Below are 23,113 nucleotides of genomic sequence, written 5' to 3' on the forward strand. Positions count from 1 at the left end.
TGTTAATTAGCGACAGCTGATACGACCTACCACCGGAGTCTCGAAATAGCAGCAGAGTAGGATTTTTTTTTTAACGATTTTTTGGGCATTTCTGCCTTTATTAGAGAGGAAAGCTGAGATATGAAAGGGTGGAGAGAGGGGGGAAACATGCAGGAAAACCGTCACAGGTCGGATTCTAACCCTGGACCTTCTGTATCAAGGAATAAACCTCTACATGTGCACCCGCTCTACCAACTGAGCTAATTGGCCACTTGAGTAGGATCTTTAAAAAAAAGAAGCTATTACAATCCTGGCAGCATCTGCCGGCCTCTGCATTCCTTTTAACTTAGCGTGACACCTTTTTCTTAGTTTGGCAGTAGTCTGGCATTGCCAGACCTATCTCCACAGCGCTGTGTCAATGCTGAAATATGGTCTGGCTTCACAGAGTAACATTCTGGGATAGGGGAGAAACACCCTGGCTTGTTTGTATTTCTTAAACCAATCCCAATCGCCCCGGATGCAGCGAGGGCGCTTTGCAAAATAGATTGTGGAAGGGGAAGAGCGTGATAGATGCACTGGATGTCAGGCTTTATAAGTGCACTGTACATCCAGTAAGCCAAACTAGTTTTGCAGTATTAGTACTAGTATTTGCTCATTTTCTTCACAGCACAAAGGAACATTGCTTTACAGTACAACCGTGTCGACTAATTTATTAAAGCCATACAGTTGTTTCCATTGTTGTACTATGATGTTTTTTTTTTGTTTTTTTTTTTAATTAATGCAGTGCAATAAATCAAGCTCTAGGAATTATAAGTTAGATATTACATGCATTCATTTGGATTCATTTCTGGACATGTTTTTTTTTTCCATTGTTGACACTGGAGGCATTTCTTTGTTTTCGGTTCAGACCCTTTCAGAATGTAACCACTTGTGAAGATGAAATCCTGATGCTCTTCATCTGGGATGAAACTAACTTTGACATCCAGGGTGTTATTCACACTATGTCAATGGTTAGACTTCATTGGGTTCTCCGATCCGTAGTAAAGAGTTATTGTAAAACATGCAAAGCTGGCTGAGAAGGTAAAGTGAAGTGTATTAAAGGTACAGGAAGCTCAACATTGTGCATTTGTAACTGAATAGGTGTTAAATGGGTCTTAATTATATTTGGCCATCAGCTCTTAGAAATGGCATCAATTGCTATTAATTTGCCCATATAGTGTTTCTTTCCTTGAATCATATTATCTTTACTAACTGTTTCAGATGCTGGGTTTTAAAAGTTTAATCAAAGAAATCACCTGGGCGTCTCCTCTGAGTGACAGTCATTAGGCTAATTAGTGTAAACTATTACAGGGGAAACGTGTATATTTGGCTATTTTTTTCACCGGTCACACTACCATTGACGATGGAATTCACGTGCAGTGTAAGTAAATCTTCAGAAATCTTTTACTTCAAGTTCAACATTGGAGAACTTTTTCACAACAATTGCCGTTAGCCAGTAGCAAACTTTCTGACAGAGCTGACCTTTGAGGAAATGAAGAGCTGGAGAGTCCAAAACAGCAGAAGTTGTTGTAGCTTATTAGCTGAGTTGCACCATCCACTTTTATTTAACCCTCCTCTGCTGGAGTATAACTGCTCCACAGAACAGACTTGGATTTAGGACAGTTATGAGACAGAACTTGATGGGACAAATATCTCTCTAGAATAAAATGTGTTAACATATTGTCCTGTTAGCAACTGATCTGACTAGCTTGGATTGTGGCTGAAAGAACTTGAGCTAAAAGTGAAAACAAACTGGTTTTATTATTTCCACTATTTTCTCGATGGAAGAAACATGATACTAAATCAAGCTTTGTGACTTTAAATAAATAATATAAGTTTAAGGAAGTACAGCTCTACTGTGAGTTCTGCAGAAAGCTGTGATTGTGTGGTCTACACATAATCAGAGGTTTGCATTTTTTATTTTTTTTATTTCAGGCCTTTCAGATGTAACTCTAATCCCATCTGCCAACACCCCATGTCTTAATTTCCTGCTTAAACCCTGGTACTATATTAGGTAACATCACAAACCGTTTCCATTCTCCCGCACTTGTGACTGATCTCTTTTAAGATTTCTGGATCAGTACACTTTGTTGTGTCAATAAAGGCAGAGAAGGATGTTTTGAAAGATGTCGCGGAAATTGTTTCCCTCTGGATTTGTTGTCAGAATGTCTACAAAGTGATAAGAGAATGACTGTCAGCGAGACGGTGGCTTTATGCACAGCGGGAGGAGCCACAACAGGGTGAGAAAGGAAGAAAGGATGCATCTGTTACAACTGTTGTGTCTGCTGAGGATGTTCTGAAATAGTCTGAAAAAAGGCTTGAAATGCATTAAACTGGGCCTAAATAACTGTTTCATTAATTGTCATAATAATAATAATTAAAGAACACGCGTGAATGATAAAATGAATGAAGGCTGAATTCCATTTAGCTGCTTCAGTTTCAGGGTCCTGGTATTGTTCATGCTGTCACACTGTCATGGCATACTGGGGCACTGTTAATGTTGTTCGTAACACCTGTGCTTTTCCTACTATGACTAGTCAGAATGTCTGCTCAGAAAAAGGCCTATAGCAGAAGAGAAGAGTGATGAAGTCTGCAAACTTACACAGCAATATCTATTTTACTAAACCTTGGTGTCATGAACAATGGTGAGTGCACGGCGTATGATGGCTCCTTCATTAAGGTACACAGGTTTACAGAGGGATGAGTCAAGGAAACTTTGTAGCTTGTATCCTGTGGTTGTTTCACAATAAAACCTACCCCTGCCTTCACAGTAAAATCCATTTATAATAAAACAGATACAGGAGTTAGTATTAAGAGTAGCTGTATCTATAACTTACTCTAAAGAAAGCAATGCTGAACAAAATAGAAGCAAAATACTGTGAAAATGCACTAGTAAATAATAAAGAATGAACAGGGGATTGCCATGGCACCACAACTTAAAGGCAGGGCTGGTACATTTTTCCAATATACACTTTTTTTATATATTGTTTGAAATGGGCTTTACACCCTGACAGCTATAAATAACTTGAAAAAAGGTGCGAAAAAGATCTGTCATCTGTAGCTGCTGTAATCCCTTAAAAACGCCCACCAATCACTGCCTTGCGGTCTGCTTGGAGAGAATCAATGAAATGCCCCCTTGCCCCGCTGTGCCTACTCCACCTCTCCCATGAACTAGCCTGAGCTCAGTGTGCGTTGTCGCCACATTGCTACCAGTAGTCATGTTTGTTTTATACATTCTGGATGATGATATTCGTTGTTTGCTTAACGCTGAATGAGACATGAAGTCAAATTGCGGTCCTTGCTCCACTCTGAAGCAGGGAGGCAGCGGTGCTCGTGCACGTCTGTGTGTGGGCGGAGCCCCAAGGGCGGGGGGAGGGGTTAGACAGAGCCCCGAGGAGATGCTACTTTCAAATTTTGCTAGCTTTTCAACATTACCAATTTTGCCTTTAATGATGTTGCAGAAAGTATGTAAATACTGTATATACCGCATTGCTGTTTTACACATGAACTACTGTAAACACTAGCCACAGCGCTGACTAGTGGTTTTCGTAGTCGACTAGTCAATAATTAGGGCAACTTCTTCCAGACTTTCAATGAAATGGTCCAATCTACAAGAGACATGCTTTTCCTATATTGACCTCTGGGCAACAGTCTTATCTAATGGAGGTCCACAGCTATAATGTGTGTATGTATTGTTTGTCTCATTGCATTTTTGTACCATGGAAAAGGTTTGAAAATCCATGTTCTTATTTATTCTTGTAGTATCTCTTCAGTCTTCCTTTCCATCCATCTGTCTGTGTGTCTGTGTGTCTGCCTAGTCCCACCTCATGTCATCTCTCCATCAGGGCAGCCTCCTCACCAAACCTCGGTGCAAGCCGTTTCCAGATGCCCCCCCAGTATCTGACTGTGCGGTATGTCCCAGCCATTCTCAAGGGAGGGGTGTCTCACTACAATCAGGTTTCACCCCTCCCCGCCGCTCTGCTTGCTGCCATCAGTCCTGGTCTCTTCCTTTCCAAATCTACATGTCTTTTTGTCTCTTTGGTAATGAATGAGTTTCAGTGTTCAATGAAGTGTTCTTTCATACCTGTGGAAGTTACAGTTGCTACAACATACAGCTTGACTGTAAGGCAAGTACCAGGTTTAGCTGGATGTAGGGTCTCAAAGATTGGTTTTACCTGGGCAAAGGTCAGGTATTAAAATATATTCTTTTTTTGAGGTTCAGGCCTGAGTCAAGCTCCCCTGTGATTTCCTTTTCCTTCTTGATTTTCAACAGGCTGTCCATCTCCGTGCTTGCTTGTTTGGGTGTCGTGGGTGTCTCAGCTTGTGTTTTTCTAAGTGTCCATTCAACCACTGTTGTCCCCTCTGCCCTTTCTTTAATAATCTTACTACATTTCCTCTTGCATCCTTGGTTGCCAGGGGGTTGACTGGAGCTAGGACTTTCTTCCAGGTCTACTTCCACTATCAATTCTAGTATCTTTTGGGGTTTAAAGGGTCAATTATTGAATAACATGGGGCTGAAAACTGCTGCTGCTCTGCTCGCTATAGATGATCATATCGACAGACTGTAAAACTTTGTTGGATTTTCTGCCACTAAATTGGTTACAATTCTATTGGTTCCCAATGGTAATGTTTCAGTGACTACATATTTGAGCGAACAAAAATGATGTGGAGTTCTCCACGGTTCGATTCTAGGGCTACCACTGTTTAAACTCTACATGCTCCCACTAGCTTAAATTACGCAAAATTAATGCGTGCAAGTTAGTGATTTGATGTGCTAAAAAGAAAGAATTTGAGGACTGTAGCAATGTTGGGGGAGCTACGTTGTATAATAAAAACATGTATATGAGTTTATAGGCTGGATCCAGTACTTGTAGACACGATATTGTATGCTTAAAAATCGCTTCACAATTTAAAAACATGTTTCACATTTTAATCAAATAATTAAAGTCAATCAATTTTAATCTCAAACACCATTTCACATGGACCTGTGAAAACATCAATTTCACATTTAACATCACATGTGCAACACTGTTTTTACATATACATTCATATACATGTCAAACAACATTTCACATGTGAATCAATTCATACATAAGCCAAAAGTTCAGTTTATTTACAACATTCTAATATGTTTATAGAAAACTAAAGTTGTTTTTCCTGATCTTTTTACAGTCCACCATCCGTTTATCAAGATTGAAACAGACATCTAAATGTCTGACCTAATATTTGAATTTAGGTACTAAAAAAACTACAAAATATATTCATATGAAAAAGCAATCTTTTTTTTCAGCAAGCAGACAAGGTAGAAATGATCATAGATACCCAAACAAAATCATATGTAGGCATATGTGGTTTCTGGACATACCGTGAGAAACTTTATTTTGAACATTATTCCTAATGTCTGTAATATTTCATAACTTGGACTCATGACCTTGGTATTTTTATAATCCCAGCCACGGTCCTCGCAACATGACGACAGTAAATCTGCTACCACATTAAATATATAGTGAAAAGTAAAGAATGTATATCTAAGAAAGACCTAGAAAGGTTTGTCAGATCACTGTACTAGCTACCTGTGTGTAAAATACTTCTTTTCCACCAAAATTACATAGTGTTTGTGTATAAAATACATGTCAAATTCTGTTGTTCCTGGACAGAAAATGCAGGAGTACAACCTCAAAGTGAAATGTTGATGGATTTCACCATGTTTAAGCTTTCCTATCATGACTGTTCTTGTCTTTATTTTAATCAGCTTGCTTTGTGTATTGTCTTCTTCTTGTATGACCCCAAATTATTACAGCTTCTTCAATCAATGTCGCCACTGTCATTCATTTCACTTCCACTGAGTAAGGCAGACAGGATACGAGCTGCAGCCCCTCGTCTTAACCTGACAATTTATTCTGTCAAAGTTACACAGGGCGTTTAATTAGCTAGAACCATTTGAGATTACATGTTAGGAAATAATAAATGTTAGCTTGATAGTCAAGGGGACACATGCAGGAAATGTACTAAAGAGGTATCTGTAGTCCCAGTGGCCTCCTGGCTCCATCGATAGCAGACTAAGAGGTCATACTTCATTTGTCTGACAGACTGCGGGAATACCACCAGGGAGAGAAAAGTTAAAGTTCATCTTTTCATACCTCTGTGCCAAAAGAATATTCTTCTTTCTCATCTGTGTGTTGAGGTTAGTGATGATGTTGAAAATCTCCTGCCCGTATGCTAGTACAACAGGAAAAGGGGCTGAATGATTCCAGACACTGACATAGAGATAAAAGTTTTTCTTAAGAAAGCTATGCAGTTTTTCTTGCTTCTTTGATTTAATAAAGCCTATTTGTATAGGTGCCAGGCAAATGGTCCTGATGAAAGTAAACGCGCAAGTAGCATTCAGCTCTCCCTGTAAACTCCCATTGTGCTGTAATTACCTGCACACAGTAGCCTCTCACGGCATTTGCAATTAATGCTTTTGTCAGCCCCCTTTGATGTTGGATTTAATTAAATAAAATACTTATATGAATCAAAAGTTGCTAACAAAAGGCTCTCACCAAGGTGCAATGGGAGTCACAGAGCAGCAGGGCCTAAAGCAGTCAAAGCTGGGAGCAGCTGGAATGGCAGGGTGTTCAACCTTGAAATGCAAAACAGGTTCAACCATTTAGTGAAAGTGTGGTATATGCCAGATTATATTCATCTTCTAGGGATGTGTGTAATGATAATGGTCAGCTTTGAGTTTGGATTTAGAGTACGTTCTGGATTTTGAGGCCATACTTGTTTAGTGTGACTTCTTTCGCCCTGTGACTATCCGCTAGTCATTCTGTGCTGGTAATGACTGTGTCCACCCCTCTGTTTTAGCTCTCCATGCTCTTCACTGAGGAGTGTGATAAGGTGCGGGACTTGATGCACGTTCACTCCTTCAGCTACGACTTCCACCTGCGAGTGGTTCACCAGTACTTGGTTGGCTGCCACATGACGCTACGCCAGGGCTACCAGCTCACCGACTTCCTGGACGACTTCATCTCCCATCACCCGGACATTCCCAAGTTTGGCCGCAACCACGTCTTCCAAGGTGACTTTGGTGTAAAGTAATATTTAAAGTTACCCTGCAACTCCCAATTGCTGTGGAAATCTAGAATCACCAGAAATAGGCAGATTCACACAGGTTTGTGCTTAAAAGAGCAAATGGCTACATCAGAATACCATGTGGTTAACCTATAGTGGATAAAGAGTAGAGTGAGCTACCTCTGCTGTCTTGGCTTAGGCTACATCCACACTACTACGTTTTGGTTTGAAATACCTTTTGCTTAGTTTACGCCTCACGTTGGCACTACTCCGGCGTTTCCGAGCCCCTAAAACAGAGACATTTGGAAACATTACTGCCCCTGTTTTGGTTTGAAAACTTTGGGGTTGCTTTGTAGTCTGGACGGGCACAAACCTTTGGAAACGAAGACACGCGTCAGTCAGTCTTATTAGTTAGGTAGGCTTACATACCTCTCAGTAACAGTTCCACCTCGTCCTCGGTCCAAGATAATAAATCCCTGCTCTTAATTTTCACCATTGTTGTTCTTGCTCCAAAGTATTATCTGTATTTTCAACTCATACATCCATGATTTTCAACCACAGAGTAATGTCAGACAATCTGCTTCCTGTTTACACCAGCACGCACATGCCCAGTGTATGTTAATGGTCATGTGATATGTAATGTCAGACGTGTTAATATGGAAGGAGATTAGTTTTGCTACTGGAGTTAAAACTCTTGTGCAGACAAAGATAGTTTTTGGCTTCACAATGCATTAGAATCTAAGCCTCAGGATCTCACCCCATCTGTCAATATCTCAATATTGATATTATACAATCTAAAATAATGCTATTCTAACTGGTTTCTCAAATGACAGTGATACCAAAAGCAGTAATTTTAGTTTGGGGGATGTATACATTTAACACATTTGTTTATTGAACAAAATAAATGCTCAATACATCAGCATTAATTAAAGAAGTTTGCCAAAATCTAAAGTTTGAAAGGTTTTTTCAGATTTATATCAAGAACTATTGGATTAGGAAATGCATAAATAAGCCTAAGAATCTGACCAAGCATTCTGGGCCAACTTTAAATACTTGACACTTGGAGTTTGGTGCAACTGACACATTTCGGTGCACCTAGCACTGGAGGTAAGTAATGGTACTTAAAGAGTAATACCAAGGCTAATAATTCTGCTTGTGTTGCCATCTATTGGATGCTACATGCTCTGCCCCCACCCTCTGCAGAAAAACACTTCACATGTACTATTGGTAGTGGTCAAATGAAGCCTCATGCAGCTTCATGAAACATTTTCAACAAGTTCCTACAGTTCTTTTCCTTTATAACTTTTAGGAACATACAGTACATGGTAATTCCAACATGGGGTACACCACACACTTTTGTATTTGTCTTAACCCTTAGATACCCTATAGACCCATTTTTGTTAAGGTTTAGCGTGTATAAGGGCCTAAAATATTGTAATTAAAGTATATGAGGCCCATCCCCATGCTCTATTATGTCTTATAAGAACCCATTTTCATTCAGACATATTGAGGTGAGGTGGCCTGCCAGTTTTTCCCTCACCGAAATTTAGCCAAACTTTGGAGCGTTATTTAGCCCCATTTCCGGGACGCTAGCATGTCATTTCATATGATACTGATATCTCCTCCTAGCTTTAGAAGCCAGCCCACTACAGCTTCTTAAAGACAGTAATGTTGGCGCGGGTCTCAGTTGTGAGTCTAGCTATTAACCTGCGCTAAATGTCTGGTGTCTCCTCCAGCTCCCTTTACTGCTTACTGCTGGCCAAAAGAGAATCCCCTTTCAAAATGTTTCACTGCCACACAAAAGAGATTATATAAATCCTAACTGCTTTCATTTGTTTTCCTTTCCTTATCACTGCTGTTTCCGTCTTAGGAGGAGTTATTTCTGAGTCATTGAAGAGATAAAAGAAAGATATTTGCATCATGTTTTCGCATGAAGGGTTTTAAAAGCTCTGTGATTATCTTCATGAGAGCCTCTGATCCTTGTGTACATCAGGGAGCTTGTCCATCTCCACGGGGATGATAACTGCTCATCAGCTCTACAACTACATCACGGACCACGCCAGCACCTACGGCATGAAGCCGCTCCGCATGTCCAAGGCTGCGGTCGCCACCGACAACAAGAAAGGGACGCCTGACCTGCACGAGTATGCACTAGTGGCTCTGTGGAACAGGTGAAAATACATTCAACAATTATTATTGATATTGATACCATTTTCGAGACTGCTTAACGATCCGAGTCTTTATCGATACCATTATCGATACTTTTCTAGTATTTGGTGGTAAGACGAGACGACAAATTCTTCATCTTAACAGAACTATTATTGCTTTTATTGCAAAAACTGTGAGTCTGTGACTGTTTGATTTCTTCTGTCGCTGTCGTTGATTAAGCGGCCCATAGAGAGCGGTGCTCTCGGTATCCTGTCCGACTATGTTTTCAATGATTTGCGGCGGGGGGGGCTAATCTCTACCTCTGGTCTTTACGCACACACTGTGCTCGTAAATCATTGTTCTGATTCGCGCACATATCTATTTTTAGACATAACATTATATGATCCACTAGTCTCGATTGCAGTATCGATAAGCTCGGACCTTATTGTTTTTTGGGTTTTGAGAAATTTGGAATCAGGTCCTTAACAGAACCACGTTTCAAGACCCATCCCTAATTCTCATGACATAATGGGTTGTCTGTGAAGGACAAAAACTGTTCCAGGTCTGCTCCAAGATCACTGGAGTCCAGCAGAGAGACCTCAGCTCTCTGTGGAAGATACAGGTGGTTCAGAATAGGGCTGCACAATATATTGTTTTTTTTTATCGTCATCGCAATATCAACTGTCGCAATACACATATCACAAAAGGTTGAGATTTTTTGTGTTAGTTGAAAGAAAATATCAGTAGAGCACTGCACATTACAATGTAACTGTTGTTCTTTTTTTAGTGCTGTCTTTATGTTCAATTCAATCTTCAATTTTTTTAATGAAAGGATGTTAGAAATGATTTCCCTTCCAATTGTTTTAAATTTAACACACCGTTTGTTGTGCAGCCCTAGTTCAGAAAGCTGAAAAAATAACTCAACCTGACCATGCACTTCTTAGTGAATTTTTTTGTTATGCCGTCAGGCCAGCCCTTCAGTTTAACCCTTTTATGTTCCTGCCTGGAAAACGAATCGGAATGTGAATTCTTTCATTCCTTCAGCCATTAGGCTACTGAATACAAACCGTTGATCTGATCTATGATCTTGTTGCCACTGGCATGTTGATGTTGATGCTGATTGTTGTTGTACTTATTTATTACATGGATGGGATAGACTGTAAAAATGAATTGCCCCTTGGGGATTAATAAAGTTTTCTGAATCTGAATAAACCGCTTAATTTCAACCTTCTCTTTCTTCTCTTCTTTCTTGCTTTAGTTCGGGTTCTTACAAGGATCTGGAGGGCCTGCACCACCATGATGACTTTGACGTGTCGCTGGTGGTGTGCCATAATGCCGCTCCATTCGAGGAACAGTCTGACGGGGAGAGGCATCTGCTGAGGTAAAGAGATATGAAAGAACGGATTAAGGAAGACATAAAGCGTGAGCCCATAAAAGCAAAAAGATTTCCACTTGGCTTTTTTTTTTTTTTTGGAAATTGTATTTATTAATTGCAATAAATAGTGACTTGACTAGGAAAATAATAGTTTATAGCAGCCTTAGTTTGGTCGTAGATCTCAATTGATTATCTAATGTAGTCTGATACTGGATTTTTAGGTTGATGCCAATATCGATATTTGAGTTTAAATAAAATCGGACTATATTTTGCTAAATATATTTTAAATTCTTTTTATAGAAACACATAATGCTAACATTTCGTTTTTGATGAAGATCCCTTTGGTTAGTAAAGAATTGCACTGAGCAGGACATTTTACAGTTGAAAAATAAACAAACAACATAAGGCATATTCACATTGTTCACATATTCACATAATGTAAAAAACTAAAAGCTTTTTTTTATCATTGTGTACGTGGTAGTGAAGTCCAAATGAAGCTTTGTGAACCAATAGTTGTATTTGTTGACCCAACTAGATGGCGCTCTTGGTTTAAAGAAAAAGGCTCAAGGAATGACAATTCAGTGTGCTTTCAGTCTCGCATTGTCAGACCACAGCGCTGCGGAGGAAGGTCTGGCTAGTCCACACAGCATTCCAGGATGGGAGAAAAATTTGCTTTAGTTTATTGGCATTTCTTTAAACCAATCACAATTGTCTTGGGCGGCGCTAAGCGCCGGACGGAGCAACGGTGCCTCTGCAAAATAACCTCGGGAAGGAACTTGTTTTGGTGGAACATGTGTACGTTCAAAAGTTGTTTTAGTCGTGCAACAGAAAACTCAGATTGGACAGATAGTCTAGCTAGCTGTCTGGATTTAACCTGCAGAGATCTGAGGAGCAGTTAACCATAGTCCTCATAAATCCACCGGAGTTTAGAAGGCCAACACAAAGAAAGAGGAAGGTGATGGACGTATGGCCGGAAATCAGGGACATCCGGTGGAATTTCCGGCAGCACCTGAACAATCCCGGTAGTGGAATGTCGTCGATATAGACTGGTGTGCTTTCAACCCTTTGTTAAACAGAGAGCGCCATCTAGTGGGCTCAGAGAATAAAGAAAATGCTTCACAAAGCTTCATTTGGGCATCACTACTATGTGGTGTGTTGCGACGGCTCTGCGTTTATGGTTGTTTTGTGCCAAGCTGAGCAGGGGGCACTGCGAAAGTCCAGATTTGTTGCGTTGACTTAGCACAGCTTGAACTGAAATGTGGACCAAAAAATGATTAGCCTACTATTGTGACTGAATTTTCAGAACTGTACAATAATAAACTGGCCTCATATTGCACCAGACAAAAACATTAATAATCAAATAACAGCATGCACCGGGAGTTTCAGAGTGGTAAATATTGCGTCGACCAGTACGCAACGCAAGACCCTTGTTTTTACCGCTGAAACTTGAACACGCCTTTACAGCAAATATGACAATAGATTTTAAACTAAAGATATACAGTACATGTCCATGACAAGTTTATTCTTACACTGTAAAATGTCCCAGCTATCTTGATCATAATTCTTTAAATGTCTTTCTTACTATGTTTTGAAAGAAAAGGAATAATACATCCTGCCTCTCACTTATGAAACGTTCATAGAATTCATAAGCAATAAAATACAATGTTGCACTTCAGTACACTTAAGGCTCATTTATGCTCCCTGTTACGTACGAAAATAGATCCATGTCCATTTCAAACGATGTAAGCATCACTGCCCGCATACTTCCATGCGTCCTTTATGTTGGCATGGATGTTAAGCAATACATCCACTAAAGGGGGCTCAAAGTAATCGGTCTCGCCCGGACCTATACTTTTCCTTCGCCGCGTCCAACTCCCATATAATTCCCGTCCAGTCTCCTCCCAGCTGTTCTAAAGTAACTGTCTCTGTGCCTGGGCGAAGTAAGTAGCCTAGCTCCGCCATTTTTAAACTATGGTCTTGTCTCGCTTGAACTATTGGCTACACTTCCTCCACATTTTCCAGTGGTACTGCTCCGTTTCATCCATAGCCGTAAAGCTTTCAGACAATGTGCACATAACGTGAAAGAATGTCGGGAAATTAAATTCCAATGTCATGTAATTACCAGAGGCCACAGTGGCGGCTGTTCAGCCAAAGTTACATAGTCCTGCTTTTAATGAATGATTGACGGTTATAACAGTCATGACCAGTTCATCTTTACATAGTAATAACTTTCTACAACAATACAGATATATCTGGTATGTATTAGTCCGGCTGTAATCTCAAGAAGCATATGCCACAATTGCAATGAATGCCGTTCTTAATTGTCATATATCTTTATGTGTAGGTTGCGATTCTATGTGATCATGACGAGTCAGAGAGAGCTCTTCCCCCGCCTCACTGCTGACATGCGCCGTTTCAAGAAGCTTCCTCAGATCCACCGTGATCCTGGTGAGCCGGGTGGCCGCCCACCACCGGACCAGGCCGAGGCCAGCGGGTCACGTGGCGGCGACCAGGACCTCTGGGAGGAAACACCATCTGAAGCTGCAGCCGCCTTGGCTCCCAGCGACGGCAACGAGTTTTACCCTCTGGCGGGGGCGGGCCCCGAGGCTCAGGGGCTGCTCTACCCCTCCCCTCTGTTCCCGCTGCTCCACAACGAGGTGGCGTCAGCCCGCAGACAGATCCAGGCCAGCGTGGAGCAGGCCATGGGACACTGCCGCAGGGACAACCTGTGGAGGAGGCTGTTCCACGGAGAGCACCTGGCCCTGGACAAACTCAAGCTGACCAAGCTGTCCTTCAGCGAGCTGGAGGAGCTGCTGGAGGCCGTGCAGAGCCGCTCGGTGGGGGAGATTGACCCACAACTGGTAAGATTTCCACCAGGGCTGAGCGATTTGGGGAAAAAAATCTAAGTGTGATTTTTTTTTTTTTTTTCCTGCGAGATATTGCGATTACAATTCCATTTGCGTTTTTTTTTTGCTACATATTGCACCTTCTACCATCATGTTAAATAAAGTAATAAAAAATAAATGAAAGATCCTTTCATTCATCAGTTTCTGTAAACAATCTGTAATATGTAACATTATTCCAGCATGTATCTTATTAAAAAACAGTAAATATAATAAAAAGAGGAATAAAAAACATCAAATGTTAAACATTCAACTAAATATTTCACATTCGATTAAGCACGGTCTTCACGATTAGCTAATCTTCTTTCAAATCGCGATTAAAGGTCCTATGACATGCTGCTTTTTGGATGCTTTTATATAGGCCTTAGTGGTCCCCTAATACTGTATCTGAAGTCTCTTTTATATAGGCCTTAGTGGTCCCCTAATACTGTATCTGAAGTCTCTTTTATATAGGCCTTAGTGGTCCCCTAATACTGTATCTGAAGTCTCTTTTATATAGGCCTTAGTGGTCCCCTAATACTGTATCTGAAGTCTCTTTTATAGGCCTCAGTGGTCCCCTATACGTATCTGAGTCTCTTTTATATAGGCCTTAGTGGTCCCCTAATACTGTATCTGAAGTCTCTTTCCCGAAATTCAGCCTTGGTGCAGAATTACAGCCACTAGAGCCAGTCCCACAATGAGCTTTCCATAGGATGTGCCATTTCTGTGTCTGTAGCTTTAAATGCTATTGAGGAGGAGGGGGGGGGCAAGGTGGAGGGTGGGGGTGTGGCCTTGACCAACTGCCATGCTTGCTTTGCTCGTTTGCAAGCCATGATGTCTCTCTCGTTCTCATGGGCGGGCCGAATTCTCTTGGCGGGCAAAGCAGAAAAAGGAGAGGTAACCTTTCCCCTTATGACGTCATAAAGGGAAGATTCCAGATTGGCCCATCTGAGCTTTCATTTTCTCAAAGGCGGAGCAGGATACCCAGGGCTCGGTTTACACCTATCACCATTTCTAGCCACTGGGGGGTATGGGAACTCATATTAATGTTAAAAAACCTCATAAAGTGAAATTTTCATGCCACGGGACCTTTAATCGTTCAGCCCTAATTTCCTCTTAAGCTTTTCATTTTACATTCATCCACCATCCTTTGAGTCAGCGCTCAACATGAACCTTTGGGTGCACTTATCAAGGCCTGATGTACCCGGACATTAATATAAGGGTCATTTTTGGTCTATTACTAACATATTCACAGTTTTGCCGCCATTCCTATTGGTATTAAAGAACATTGTGTGCTCACCAGGTTTATTGCTAAGACCTGGAAACATAGTGACATCTCTATAAAGAAGTGGACAGGGCAAGAACCTGGAACTGTCAGAGGACTGCTCCAGGTTCTTGTCCTCACTTACTTGGCTAACCTGATTGGTAACATTAATACTGTTGGTGTCACATTTCCCATTTTAAATCAAAAATGGATCGAAATGAGCTTTCTATTTCGACTATCAAAAGCAGGATAGGTAATTCCTCCAGTATTTTTTCTCTCTCCACAACACCTAGTTGCGCACGTCCGAATAAAAAAAAAATGGTGTGAAAACTATAAAATGATATGTTTTTAATGGTGTTAAACTAATTCAGTTTTATTTATAGTATCAAATCATAACAGGAGTTATCTTAAGACATTTTACAGATAGAGTAGGTCTAGACCACACTCTATAATTTACAAAGACCCAACAATTCCCCCAAGAGCAAGCATTTAGTGCGACAGTGGCGAGGAAAACTCCCTTTAGGCCTCGGACAGACCCAGGCTCTTGGTGGGCGGCCACAGAGACACTGATGCAGATATAGAGAAATATGATTCATAATTATTATAGCAGTTGGTATGATGAACAGTGGCAAATAAAGTAATAATAAAGACAGTGGAACTATGACTAGAAATAATAGTTGTAGGAGTTCAGGGCATAGCGGGGCGTAATGTTTTCCACATAAAACATATTCTAATAGCGTTCAACGCAATGCAAACGCACTGAACCTCGATCATAACCCCACAGATCCCCCAGAAGAAAAGCAGTTGTCATTTCTTCCCTGAATGTGCACGTGTGTTCAGATAGTGTTGATGGGGAATGACAGCGGTGTGTGATGTGTGTGTGTGTGTGCAGGACTGTTTCCTGACCATGAGTCCGGCCTGGTACCAGAGTCTGATCAAAGTCCTGCTGAGCCGCTTCCCTCAGAGCTGCAGACACTTTGACGACAACGGCATCCAGTATCTGGTGAGAAGATGCACCCTTCCTCCATTCTCTTTGTATATGAGAGACAATGAAGCAGAATCAACGCTGACTCTGATGAATCAATCAAGATGTGTAACTGGTGTTTTCTGGTTTTAAGTAGCCAGAACATACCTGCAAACTAGTCGCTTTTTGGCGAAAATTGCCGTTTTGAATGGGAAAATGTCATCCACGTGGGGGGGGGTGCTAATACGGCACCGGTGCCTTAACGACCGTTATCTACCGTTAGCTAGCAGCAGGTAACGTTAGCCTTCCGTTAGTTAGCAGCTGGAGTAAACATGGTTAAAATGCTGACAGCTAAACGGTGTAAAAGTGTGTCTGTATTTCACTGGAGAGGACTGTAACACCAGACTGTAGCTGCCGTTGTCTGAAAAACACAGACTCGCCTCGCCAGCCTCATGCTGCATTCAAAGTAATTGTAAAATACCCTTTTCCCATCCAGTGTTTTTTTTTTTGTCGTTAACAGGAATTTACTGGTGAAATAAGTTGTTATTACATTTTTAATAAATAATTTAATTTTAAATATATATATAATTCTTTCAGTTCAGGCACCGTTTTAAATGTGTCGTTTTAGCACCAGGAAATAGTTGTTTTTTCCCTTTATTTCCTTCTCGGGGGGTGGGGGGTAGATTTTTATATCGGTAATTTTACTTGTACTCAAGTTAGGGTGAACAGACGTCCCGGTTTGACCGGGACAGTCCTGATTTTGAATTGCGTGTCCCGAGTCCCGACAAAAGGCTGTCGGGACGCTAAAATGTCCCGGTTTACACCAACCATTATGACATTGTCCCGGTTGTCAGCGATTACATAGCCGACATGGTCTTATTATAGCCCGATAATTAACTAAACCCATGTAGAAAGACTAATAAAGCGTCAGGCGTATGATTTTAACAATGTGTGTGTGTGTGTGTGTGTCAGTCAGTTGTAGCGGTCTGCATAATCTGTGCAGCCAGCATTACAATGTAGGCTATATTTGTAAACATTGTTGCAATGCCTTGTTTTAACCACTCCCTCCAGGTCCGCTGGAAAGTCAGCGGACGAGCGCTGGGTGGAAATGTGGACATTCTAAAACGTGAAAAAGCTTAACGTGGTTTAATGTACCTAAACAACAATCAATGATTACCACATTTCTCTCTCATAATGCTCTGGCTATGAGGAGCAATATGAGAGAGAAATTTGGTGATCACTGATCGTTGTTTAGGTACATTAAACCACGTTAAGCTTTTTCACGTTAGGACTTAACCCTTGTGTTGACTTCGGGTCACATTGACCCGTTTTTAATTTTTGTTTTATATCAGAAAATATGGGACGTAGAAATAAGCGCTGAAAATATGTAGAAGAAAAATTTAACAATTTCTAATGTTGGAAAAAGCAAAAAAAAAAAACTGAAAAAAAGGCGTCAAAAAAGTCTTTTTTTCAAGGTTGACAGGAAGACAACACAAGGGTAAAGCCCATGAGAACCGTGGAGAGTCAACCCACAGCCGCTCCGCCTCCTGCTGGAAATGTGACGCAGACACTCGTCACACGGGCTAATTTTGCTGACACCTGTGCATAATTTCACAATAGGCTTTCAGCCAACACATTGATTCTTGAGCAAATTCACTCCTCTAACAAATATACAGAATGAATGTTTCCAATAGGGAAGCTATCTGCTCTATCAAATGAGATTACATTTTTTGTGTGTGTTGTTGGTTAGAATAACACTGGTAACACTTTACGGTAAGGGTACATGAATTCATGCATGAATTAATTGATGTAGGCTATGTATTATTATGATTTATGTGTTACTGCATTCCGTAATATCCCATGAATCATCAGGAATTGACGTGCTCATAGTCTGTCATTCGTGACCTCATACATGAACAACACAACGTAAGCATTAGGTATATGGGCACATCATTATGAATTATGATTTATTAAGCATGATCATGATTATTTTTCTGCAAAAAAATGTGGTCATCACTGCACAAATTCTGATTTGAACACAACTTGTGCATAATGATGTAGCCACCTTACCTAATGCTTTAGTTGATATGTTGTTCATGCATGAGGTCATGAATGTGAACTCATGTCAATTCCTGATGATTCATAAGATATAAAGGAATGAAGTAATGCACAAATCATGAATTAATTCATAATTCATGTAGTGTTACCATAACTTTAGTTCAAGCCTGTGGCAGCAGTTCCAAATAATTAGTTCAGTGCCATGCAATGAAAAATACCTTTTCACAAAGTTTTTTACAAGTTCAGTGGGTGCATTTTCCAAAAGAATGCTTTAATTCTGAAAAATAACGTTGGTCCCACACGAAACTCACTCAATGTCTTTTAATAGCCTATTATTTCTTAGATATGTAGGCTACATACCAAGACAATTCATGAATATTAACTGAGATACCCCATTATGTTGTGAGCAGTAGGCCTACGTGTGCTGTTGGCAAAATTGTCTCATCTGTCTGTGTCTATGTCTGACCTGGGCTGGCACGTTTACATTAAAGCGTGTGCGTGCACAAGCACTACGGTCACGCGCAAAGTGTCCCAGTTTTAGTTCCGGGAAATCTGGTCACCCTAACTTAAGTAAAAGTTCATCAAAGTAATAGTCCTTTTACTTAAGTAGAACAGTTTTGTACTCTTTCCACCTTTGCTTTTTTTTAATACCAATTTTATCAAACAAAAAGAAATGACAACATTACACATTCCGGCACAAATCTTTGGATTTATTTTTCATCTCCTACTACGTGAGCCGTCTCGGTGTAACTTAGTTTTTCCTGCGTGTCTCTACGATGTGTAATGTTAGACAGCCAATCACAGACATTATTAGATCTTGGTAGAAGCATGCTGTGTGCTGATTGGCTCACTGACTCTGATGAGATTTACCCCTTAGGTATTGAAATTGGTTTTTGAATGACAAGGCATTTTTCGAGACTCAATACTTTAGAGGCACTTAGGTTGGTGCCTAAAAAGTATTGAATTGGGTACCCAGCCCTTATATTAATATACAGCTATGCATTTTAACATTTGAACTTTTTTATTGTCACCAAAAAAAGAAGATCAAAAGAATGAATCCTTGTAAGCAGACTTTTAAATCTCCATCTTATCTGTCATCTTCGTTTCAGGCTGTTCTGAACCAGAAGTTCACCGACTGCTTTGTTTTGGTCTTTTTGGACGCCCAAGCTGGAAAAACAGTGAGTTATTTTATTGATATGATCCGTAATATTAAAGTATAGTTGTGCAAACATATCAGTAGTGCTTCTTCTCCGTTATGTTCCTCCTACAGAGTCTAAAGGTTGTGTTTCGGGAGCCGCTGCCGTCGCAGCAGCCGGCCGGCGGCAGCCCCCCCCCCCAGCTGGTGTCCATGTATCATCACCTGGAATCTGTTATCAACACGGCCTGCTACAACCTCTGGACAGGCCTGTTATAGAGCTGCACACACCTCCGCTCATACCAGTGTGATCAACATCCACATATGGAAACAGGAAGCAACATTAGAGGAAAACCAAGTTGAGTTGGGGTTAGTCTATATCCACCACGTTCCACTTCGGGGATTGCTCCGGTGCAGCCAGAAATTCCGCCGGATGTCCGTCTCCTTCCTCTTTCTTTGTGTTGGCGTTCTAAACTCCGGTGGATTTATGAGGACTATGGTTAACTGCTCCTCAGATCTCTGCAGGGTAAATCCAGACAGCTAGCTAGACTATCTGTCCAATCTGAGTTTTCTGTTACACGACTAAAACAACTTTGGAACGTACACATGTTCCACCAAAACAAGTTCCTTCCCGAGGCTATTTTGCAGAGGCACCGTGGCTCTGTCCGGAGCTTAGCACCGCCCAAGGCGATTGTGATTGGTTTAAAGAAATGCCAATAAACCAGAGGAACCACCGCTTTTCTCCCATCCTGGAATGCTGTGTGGACTAGCCAGACCCTAATTTGGGGAAAATCCTCTTGGCAGCTCCACCACTCACCGTCGTGTTGAGCTCACCTCTGCCTTGCTATCACGGAGCAGCGCTCTGCTGGACAGTGATGACACTGTGTTAATGCAATATCCTGCTAGTGCACACAATGCATTTAAACCTGAATGGACCAGACAGAAGCCCAGACCTAGCCCCAAACCAGTCAGGGAAAAATGTGATTTAAAAACTAAATGGCTCCTAACTGCTGTGTAGAAAACCTCCATTAGCCAGTTCAGTCTCAGCCGTTATCCTCTGATATACGTGCTTTTGACTACGCTTTCATGTGAGCATGAGAACCAGCCCATACATCCTGTATTCCTGCGGAGCATTGTTTGTATGCAGACATTAACGCTACACGTTCACAATATGGAATTAAACCCATGAAGGATGGTGGCGGTATGTGTGTAACCATGTTAAATTATATTTCTAGTGGTCTGCGTCACAGTCACTTTCCAATCCTCCAGGTCCACAGTATGCAGTTGCAGCATGAACAACAGTGTTCACATTGCAGCTGCAGAGTACGCGTTGTTAAAAAGCAAGTATATAACAAGCATTAGGTAATTGTGTCATGTTCTCTGTGCACATATGGAGTGCAAAACGTGTAGAAAGCTGCCTATAGTAAAAATGTATTGAGCCAAGCTAACCTGCAATGTATGAACAGGGTTTCTCAGTGTATTATAGCAGTGGTACAGCCCCTCCCCTAAATAAAAACAAAAAACAAACTTCCGCTAACAATAGAAGAAATGGATTATAAAAACCTAATATAAAGCCTCAAGGAACATTTGCAGAGCTGCTACATAAAGCTGGGTAGACACTGCGTTTATTCATTTTGTACGTTGGGTTAACTCTTAACACTACACATTATAATCAACCTTTCTCTGCGACGTTTACCTTCACACCGTTAGATCGACTGAGCAGCCACGATGTGGAGCTCGCACGCAACGTTGGCACGGAATCCCCAGTCGGTTTAGTCTGTTCCAATACAGAAGAAGACTATTCAAAGAAGACACCGGGAAATTTGGGCCAATTCTAAAAAAAATTAGTCGGGGGGCGACCAATCAGGGTTAAAATTGCCCTTAACCTTAAGTGGTTGCCCAGCTTTAGATGGTAAAGGCCACTGAATTGGTGAGCAAAACAGTTACTTTAACAGTCATCTCATAACTACATAAATAGACAAGATGCATCAGGATCTGTCCAATTCAGCTTAGGTGATGGATCCATCACATCCAAGTTCACTTCACAGTAATAAATCATGAACGTGTTGGGAAAAACTCAGTTGCATCGGTCATCACCTCCACTAACCAGTTTGAGTGGGAAACGCTTAACACTCTTAAAGAGGCGCTATGCAGTTTTGGCCATTTCTTCGCTGTTTTCTGGCTTTTTGCTCGCAGATTTCTCTATAGAGCTCCTCCTACAGCTTCAGAATAGATATTTGGCAGCTCCTATGTTTACTCGTGTCTGACTCCTCGCTCGGTCAGTCTGCCTCTTTCTCTGTTCCTCCGACAATGCTACAAGAGAGTAGATGAGATGTGTCCCTCTCTTATGTCTTATCCAGCTTCCAGGGAAGCAGAATTACCCAGAATTTTTTCCCGCAGGTTTTTAAACAAATGGAAAAAAAATTCCGCAGATTTTCATTCGGAAAATAAAAAGATTCCGTTTGGGTCTGCTTAGCATGAGCAAAATGCTTCCAGGCTGTTGGATCAGGATCTGGAAGAGGGTCCTGGAGTACTGTGCTCTGACACATATTCTGATGGTGAAGGAAACCCTTTGGGTTTGAACCAGTGGAGAAGACACTGCTGCATTTCTTTCTCCTCATCTCTGACAGAGAAATACCTTAAATGTCTATTAGCGCCTTAGATTAACTAATTCTGACGCTTCATGCTGAAATGTAATGCAAGTCTGTCATTTGCAACCAACAATGAACCCTTCTGGCTATATAACTGCACAAGGTTAATACTCCACAGCTACATGGATAGGTCAGCGTCATCTCGGATCATGTGCCTTCTAATAGCATTGTGCTAGCTCTCCATACCCCATCAGTGTTTTATCAGAGTGAGAGACAGCTGAGCGGGACAGCTTTTATGTTAGATTTTTAAACGTGTCAAACATGAACACCACTGCCATGTCTGGTGCCCTAAAGTGCCTTTCTCTTTATTTTTTCCTGTTTTCTTTTATTTTACTTCCCAAAACGTATGAAGTGATACTGTTGTCGTTCCATCTGCTCTGCATCTTTGGAAACACACCCCTGATGTTATGCAGTGAAAGTGCCTGAGTCAGTTTGAAGTAAAAGTGACAGAAATTGCCTTTCATAAGAAAAAGAAAATGGGTCATATTAACTTTGATGATTTACATAAAAGCATGCCACATGTCGTCAGAGCTGAGTGTCTCCGAGGCATGTTCAGGGTGATGAGTTTGACTTGCGTTGTGTACTCTGAAACAACGCTGCTGGTAATCGTACCTCAATTTACACGAGGGCGTGAAGCCAGGCTGACACACGACCGTGACATCACCACAAAACATGAAGGCTTGATATCCACCGCAATACCTTCGTTAATGACACAGACTCAACGGCTTGAGCTTTTCTGCACATTCCCACTGGAAGGAAGCCAAATGTTTGAGCTTATTTGTGGATGTGAAATGAAGAAACGTCGAGCAAAGTGGCGTTCTCCCGGCTCTGAGAATTCAATCTGAATGTTAAACACTGGATATTCATCATGCACAATGTGAACTGTAACAAGTTGGCCCTTAGCATTTTGACTCTGTAATATAGGCACTGCCTCGAACTGTATAATGTATATTATGTATATACAGAACTCTTTATACAGTATGTGAAATGGTAAATAAAGCAGGATGAATGAGAAAGTTTTGAATCGTTTTTACATGAACACAAGATATGATATGTAGGCACTGTCTTCTAATTAGAGGGGAATACGTGAAATGACTTGGGGAAACAGTCAACCGTCAAAATTGACGGCATTCTGATAAATATGGCCGTTTGTCATTCATTGATAACTGAGTAAGCTTCATTTGATAGTTTGACAAGTCTGGACTTTTCAGTTCTTCAAAGCTGGCCAACTAAAATAAAATAGCATGTTTCTGTCTGCTACAACATAGATATCTGCTCTGTAAAACACTTGTCATGTGTTTTCCTGCTGAAGTCTGCTTCTCATCTAACTCCCAAACATGAACACACGTCTTGTTCTGCACCTACTATTACATAGAATCCGTCAAGCTATTTTAGTATAATTATCACAATTTATTTTTCAGTGAAATCTAGTTAGCTAATTAATAAGTAAAAAGCTTAATATCTACACACGGTAGAATAGGTTTTACAATAAAATAAAATCAGTACATGTAGAAATGTACCAATGCAATGTAAGTTGGGGATACTTTCAGCAAAATAAATAAAAG

General features: G+C 40.9%; 1 protein-coding gene across 7 annotated transcripts in view; it reads left to right on the forward strand.

The window, feature by feature from the left end:
• szt2 (SZT2 subunit of KICSTOR complex) overlaps nt 1-19,235 on the forward strand; it is a 164,016-nt gene extending 144,781 nt beyond the window's left edge. For 5 of the 7 annotated variants that reach the window (XM_031311751.2, XM_036007498.1, XM_036007496.1 and 2 more), the window contains 8 exons: nt 3,864-3,929; nt 6,865-7,078; nt 9,065-9,242; nt 10,478-10,600; nt 12,939-13,455; nt 15,633-15,743; nt 18,872-18,940; nt 19,033-19,235. In XM_031311751.2, coding sequence (XP_031167611.2) covers nt 3,864-3,929; nt 6,865-7,078; nt 9,065-9,242; nt 10,478-10,600; nt 12,939-13,455; nt 15,633-15,743; nt 18,872-18,940; nt 19,033-19,176 — 1,422 coding nt within the window. In that variant the 3' untranslated portion in view covers nt 19,177-19,235. The remainder of the gene's footprint in view (nt 1-3,863; nt 3,930-6,864; nt 7,079-9,064; nt 9,243-10,477; nt 10,601-12,938; nt 13,456-15,632; nt 15,744-18,871; nt 18,941-19,032) is intronic. The other 2 variants (XM_036007501.1, XM_036007500.1) reach the window with 1 other exon arrangement.
• Nucleotides 19,236-23,113: the final 3,878 nt, after the last annotated feature.

The sequence above is a fragment of the Sander lucioperca genome, chromosome 11 (assembly GCF_008315115.2).
Source record: "Sander lucioperca isolate FBNREF2018 chromosome 11, SLUC_FBN_1.2, whole genome shotgun sequence".
Taxonomy (NCBI): domain Eukaryota; kingdom Metazoa; phylum Chordata; class Actinopteri; order Perciformes; family Percidae; genus Sander; species Sander lucioperca.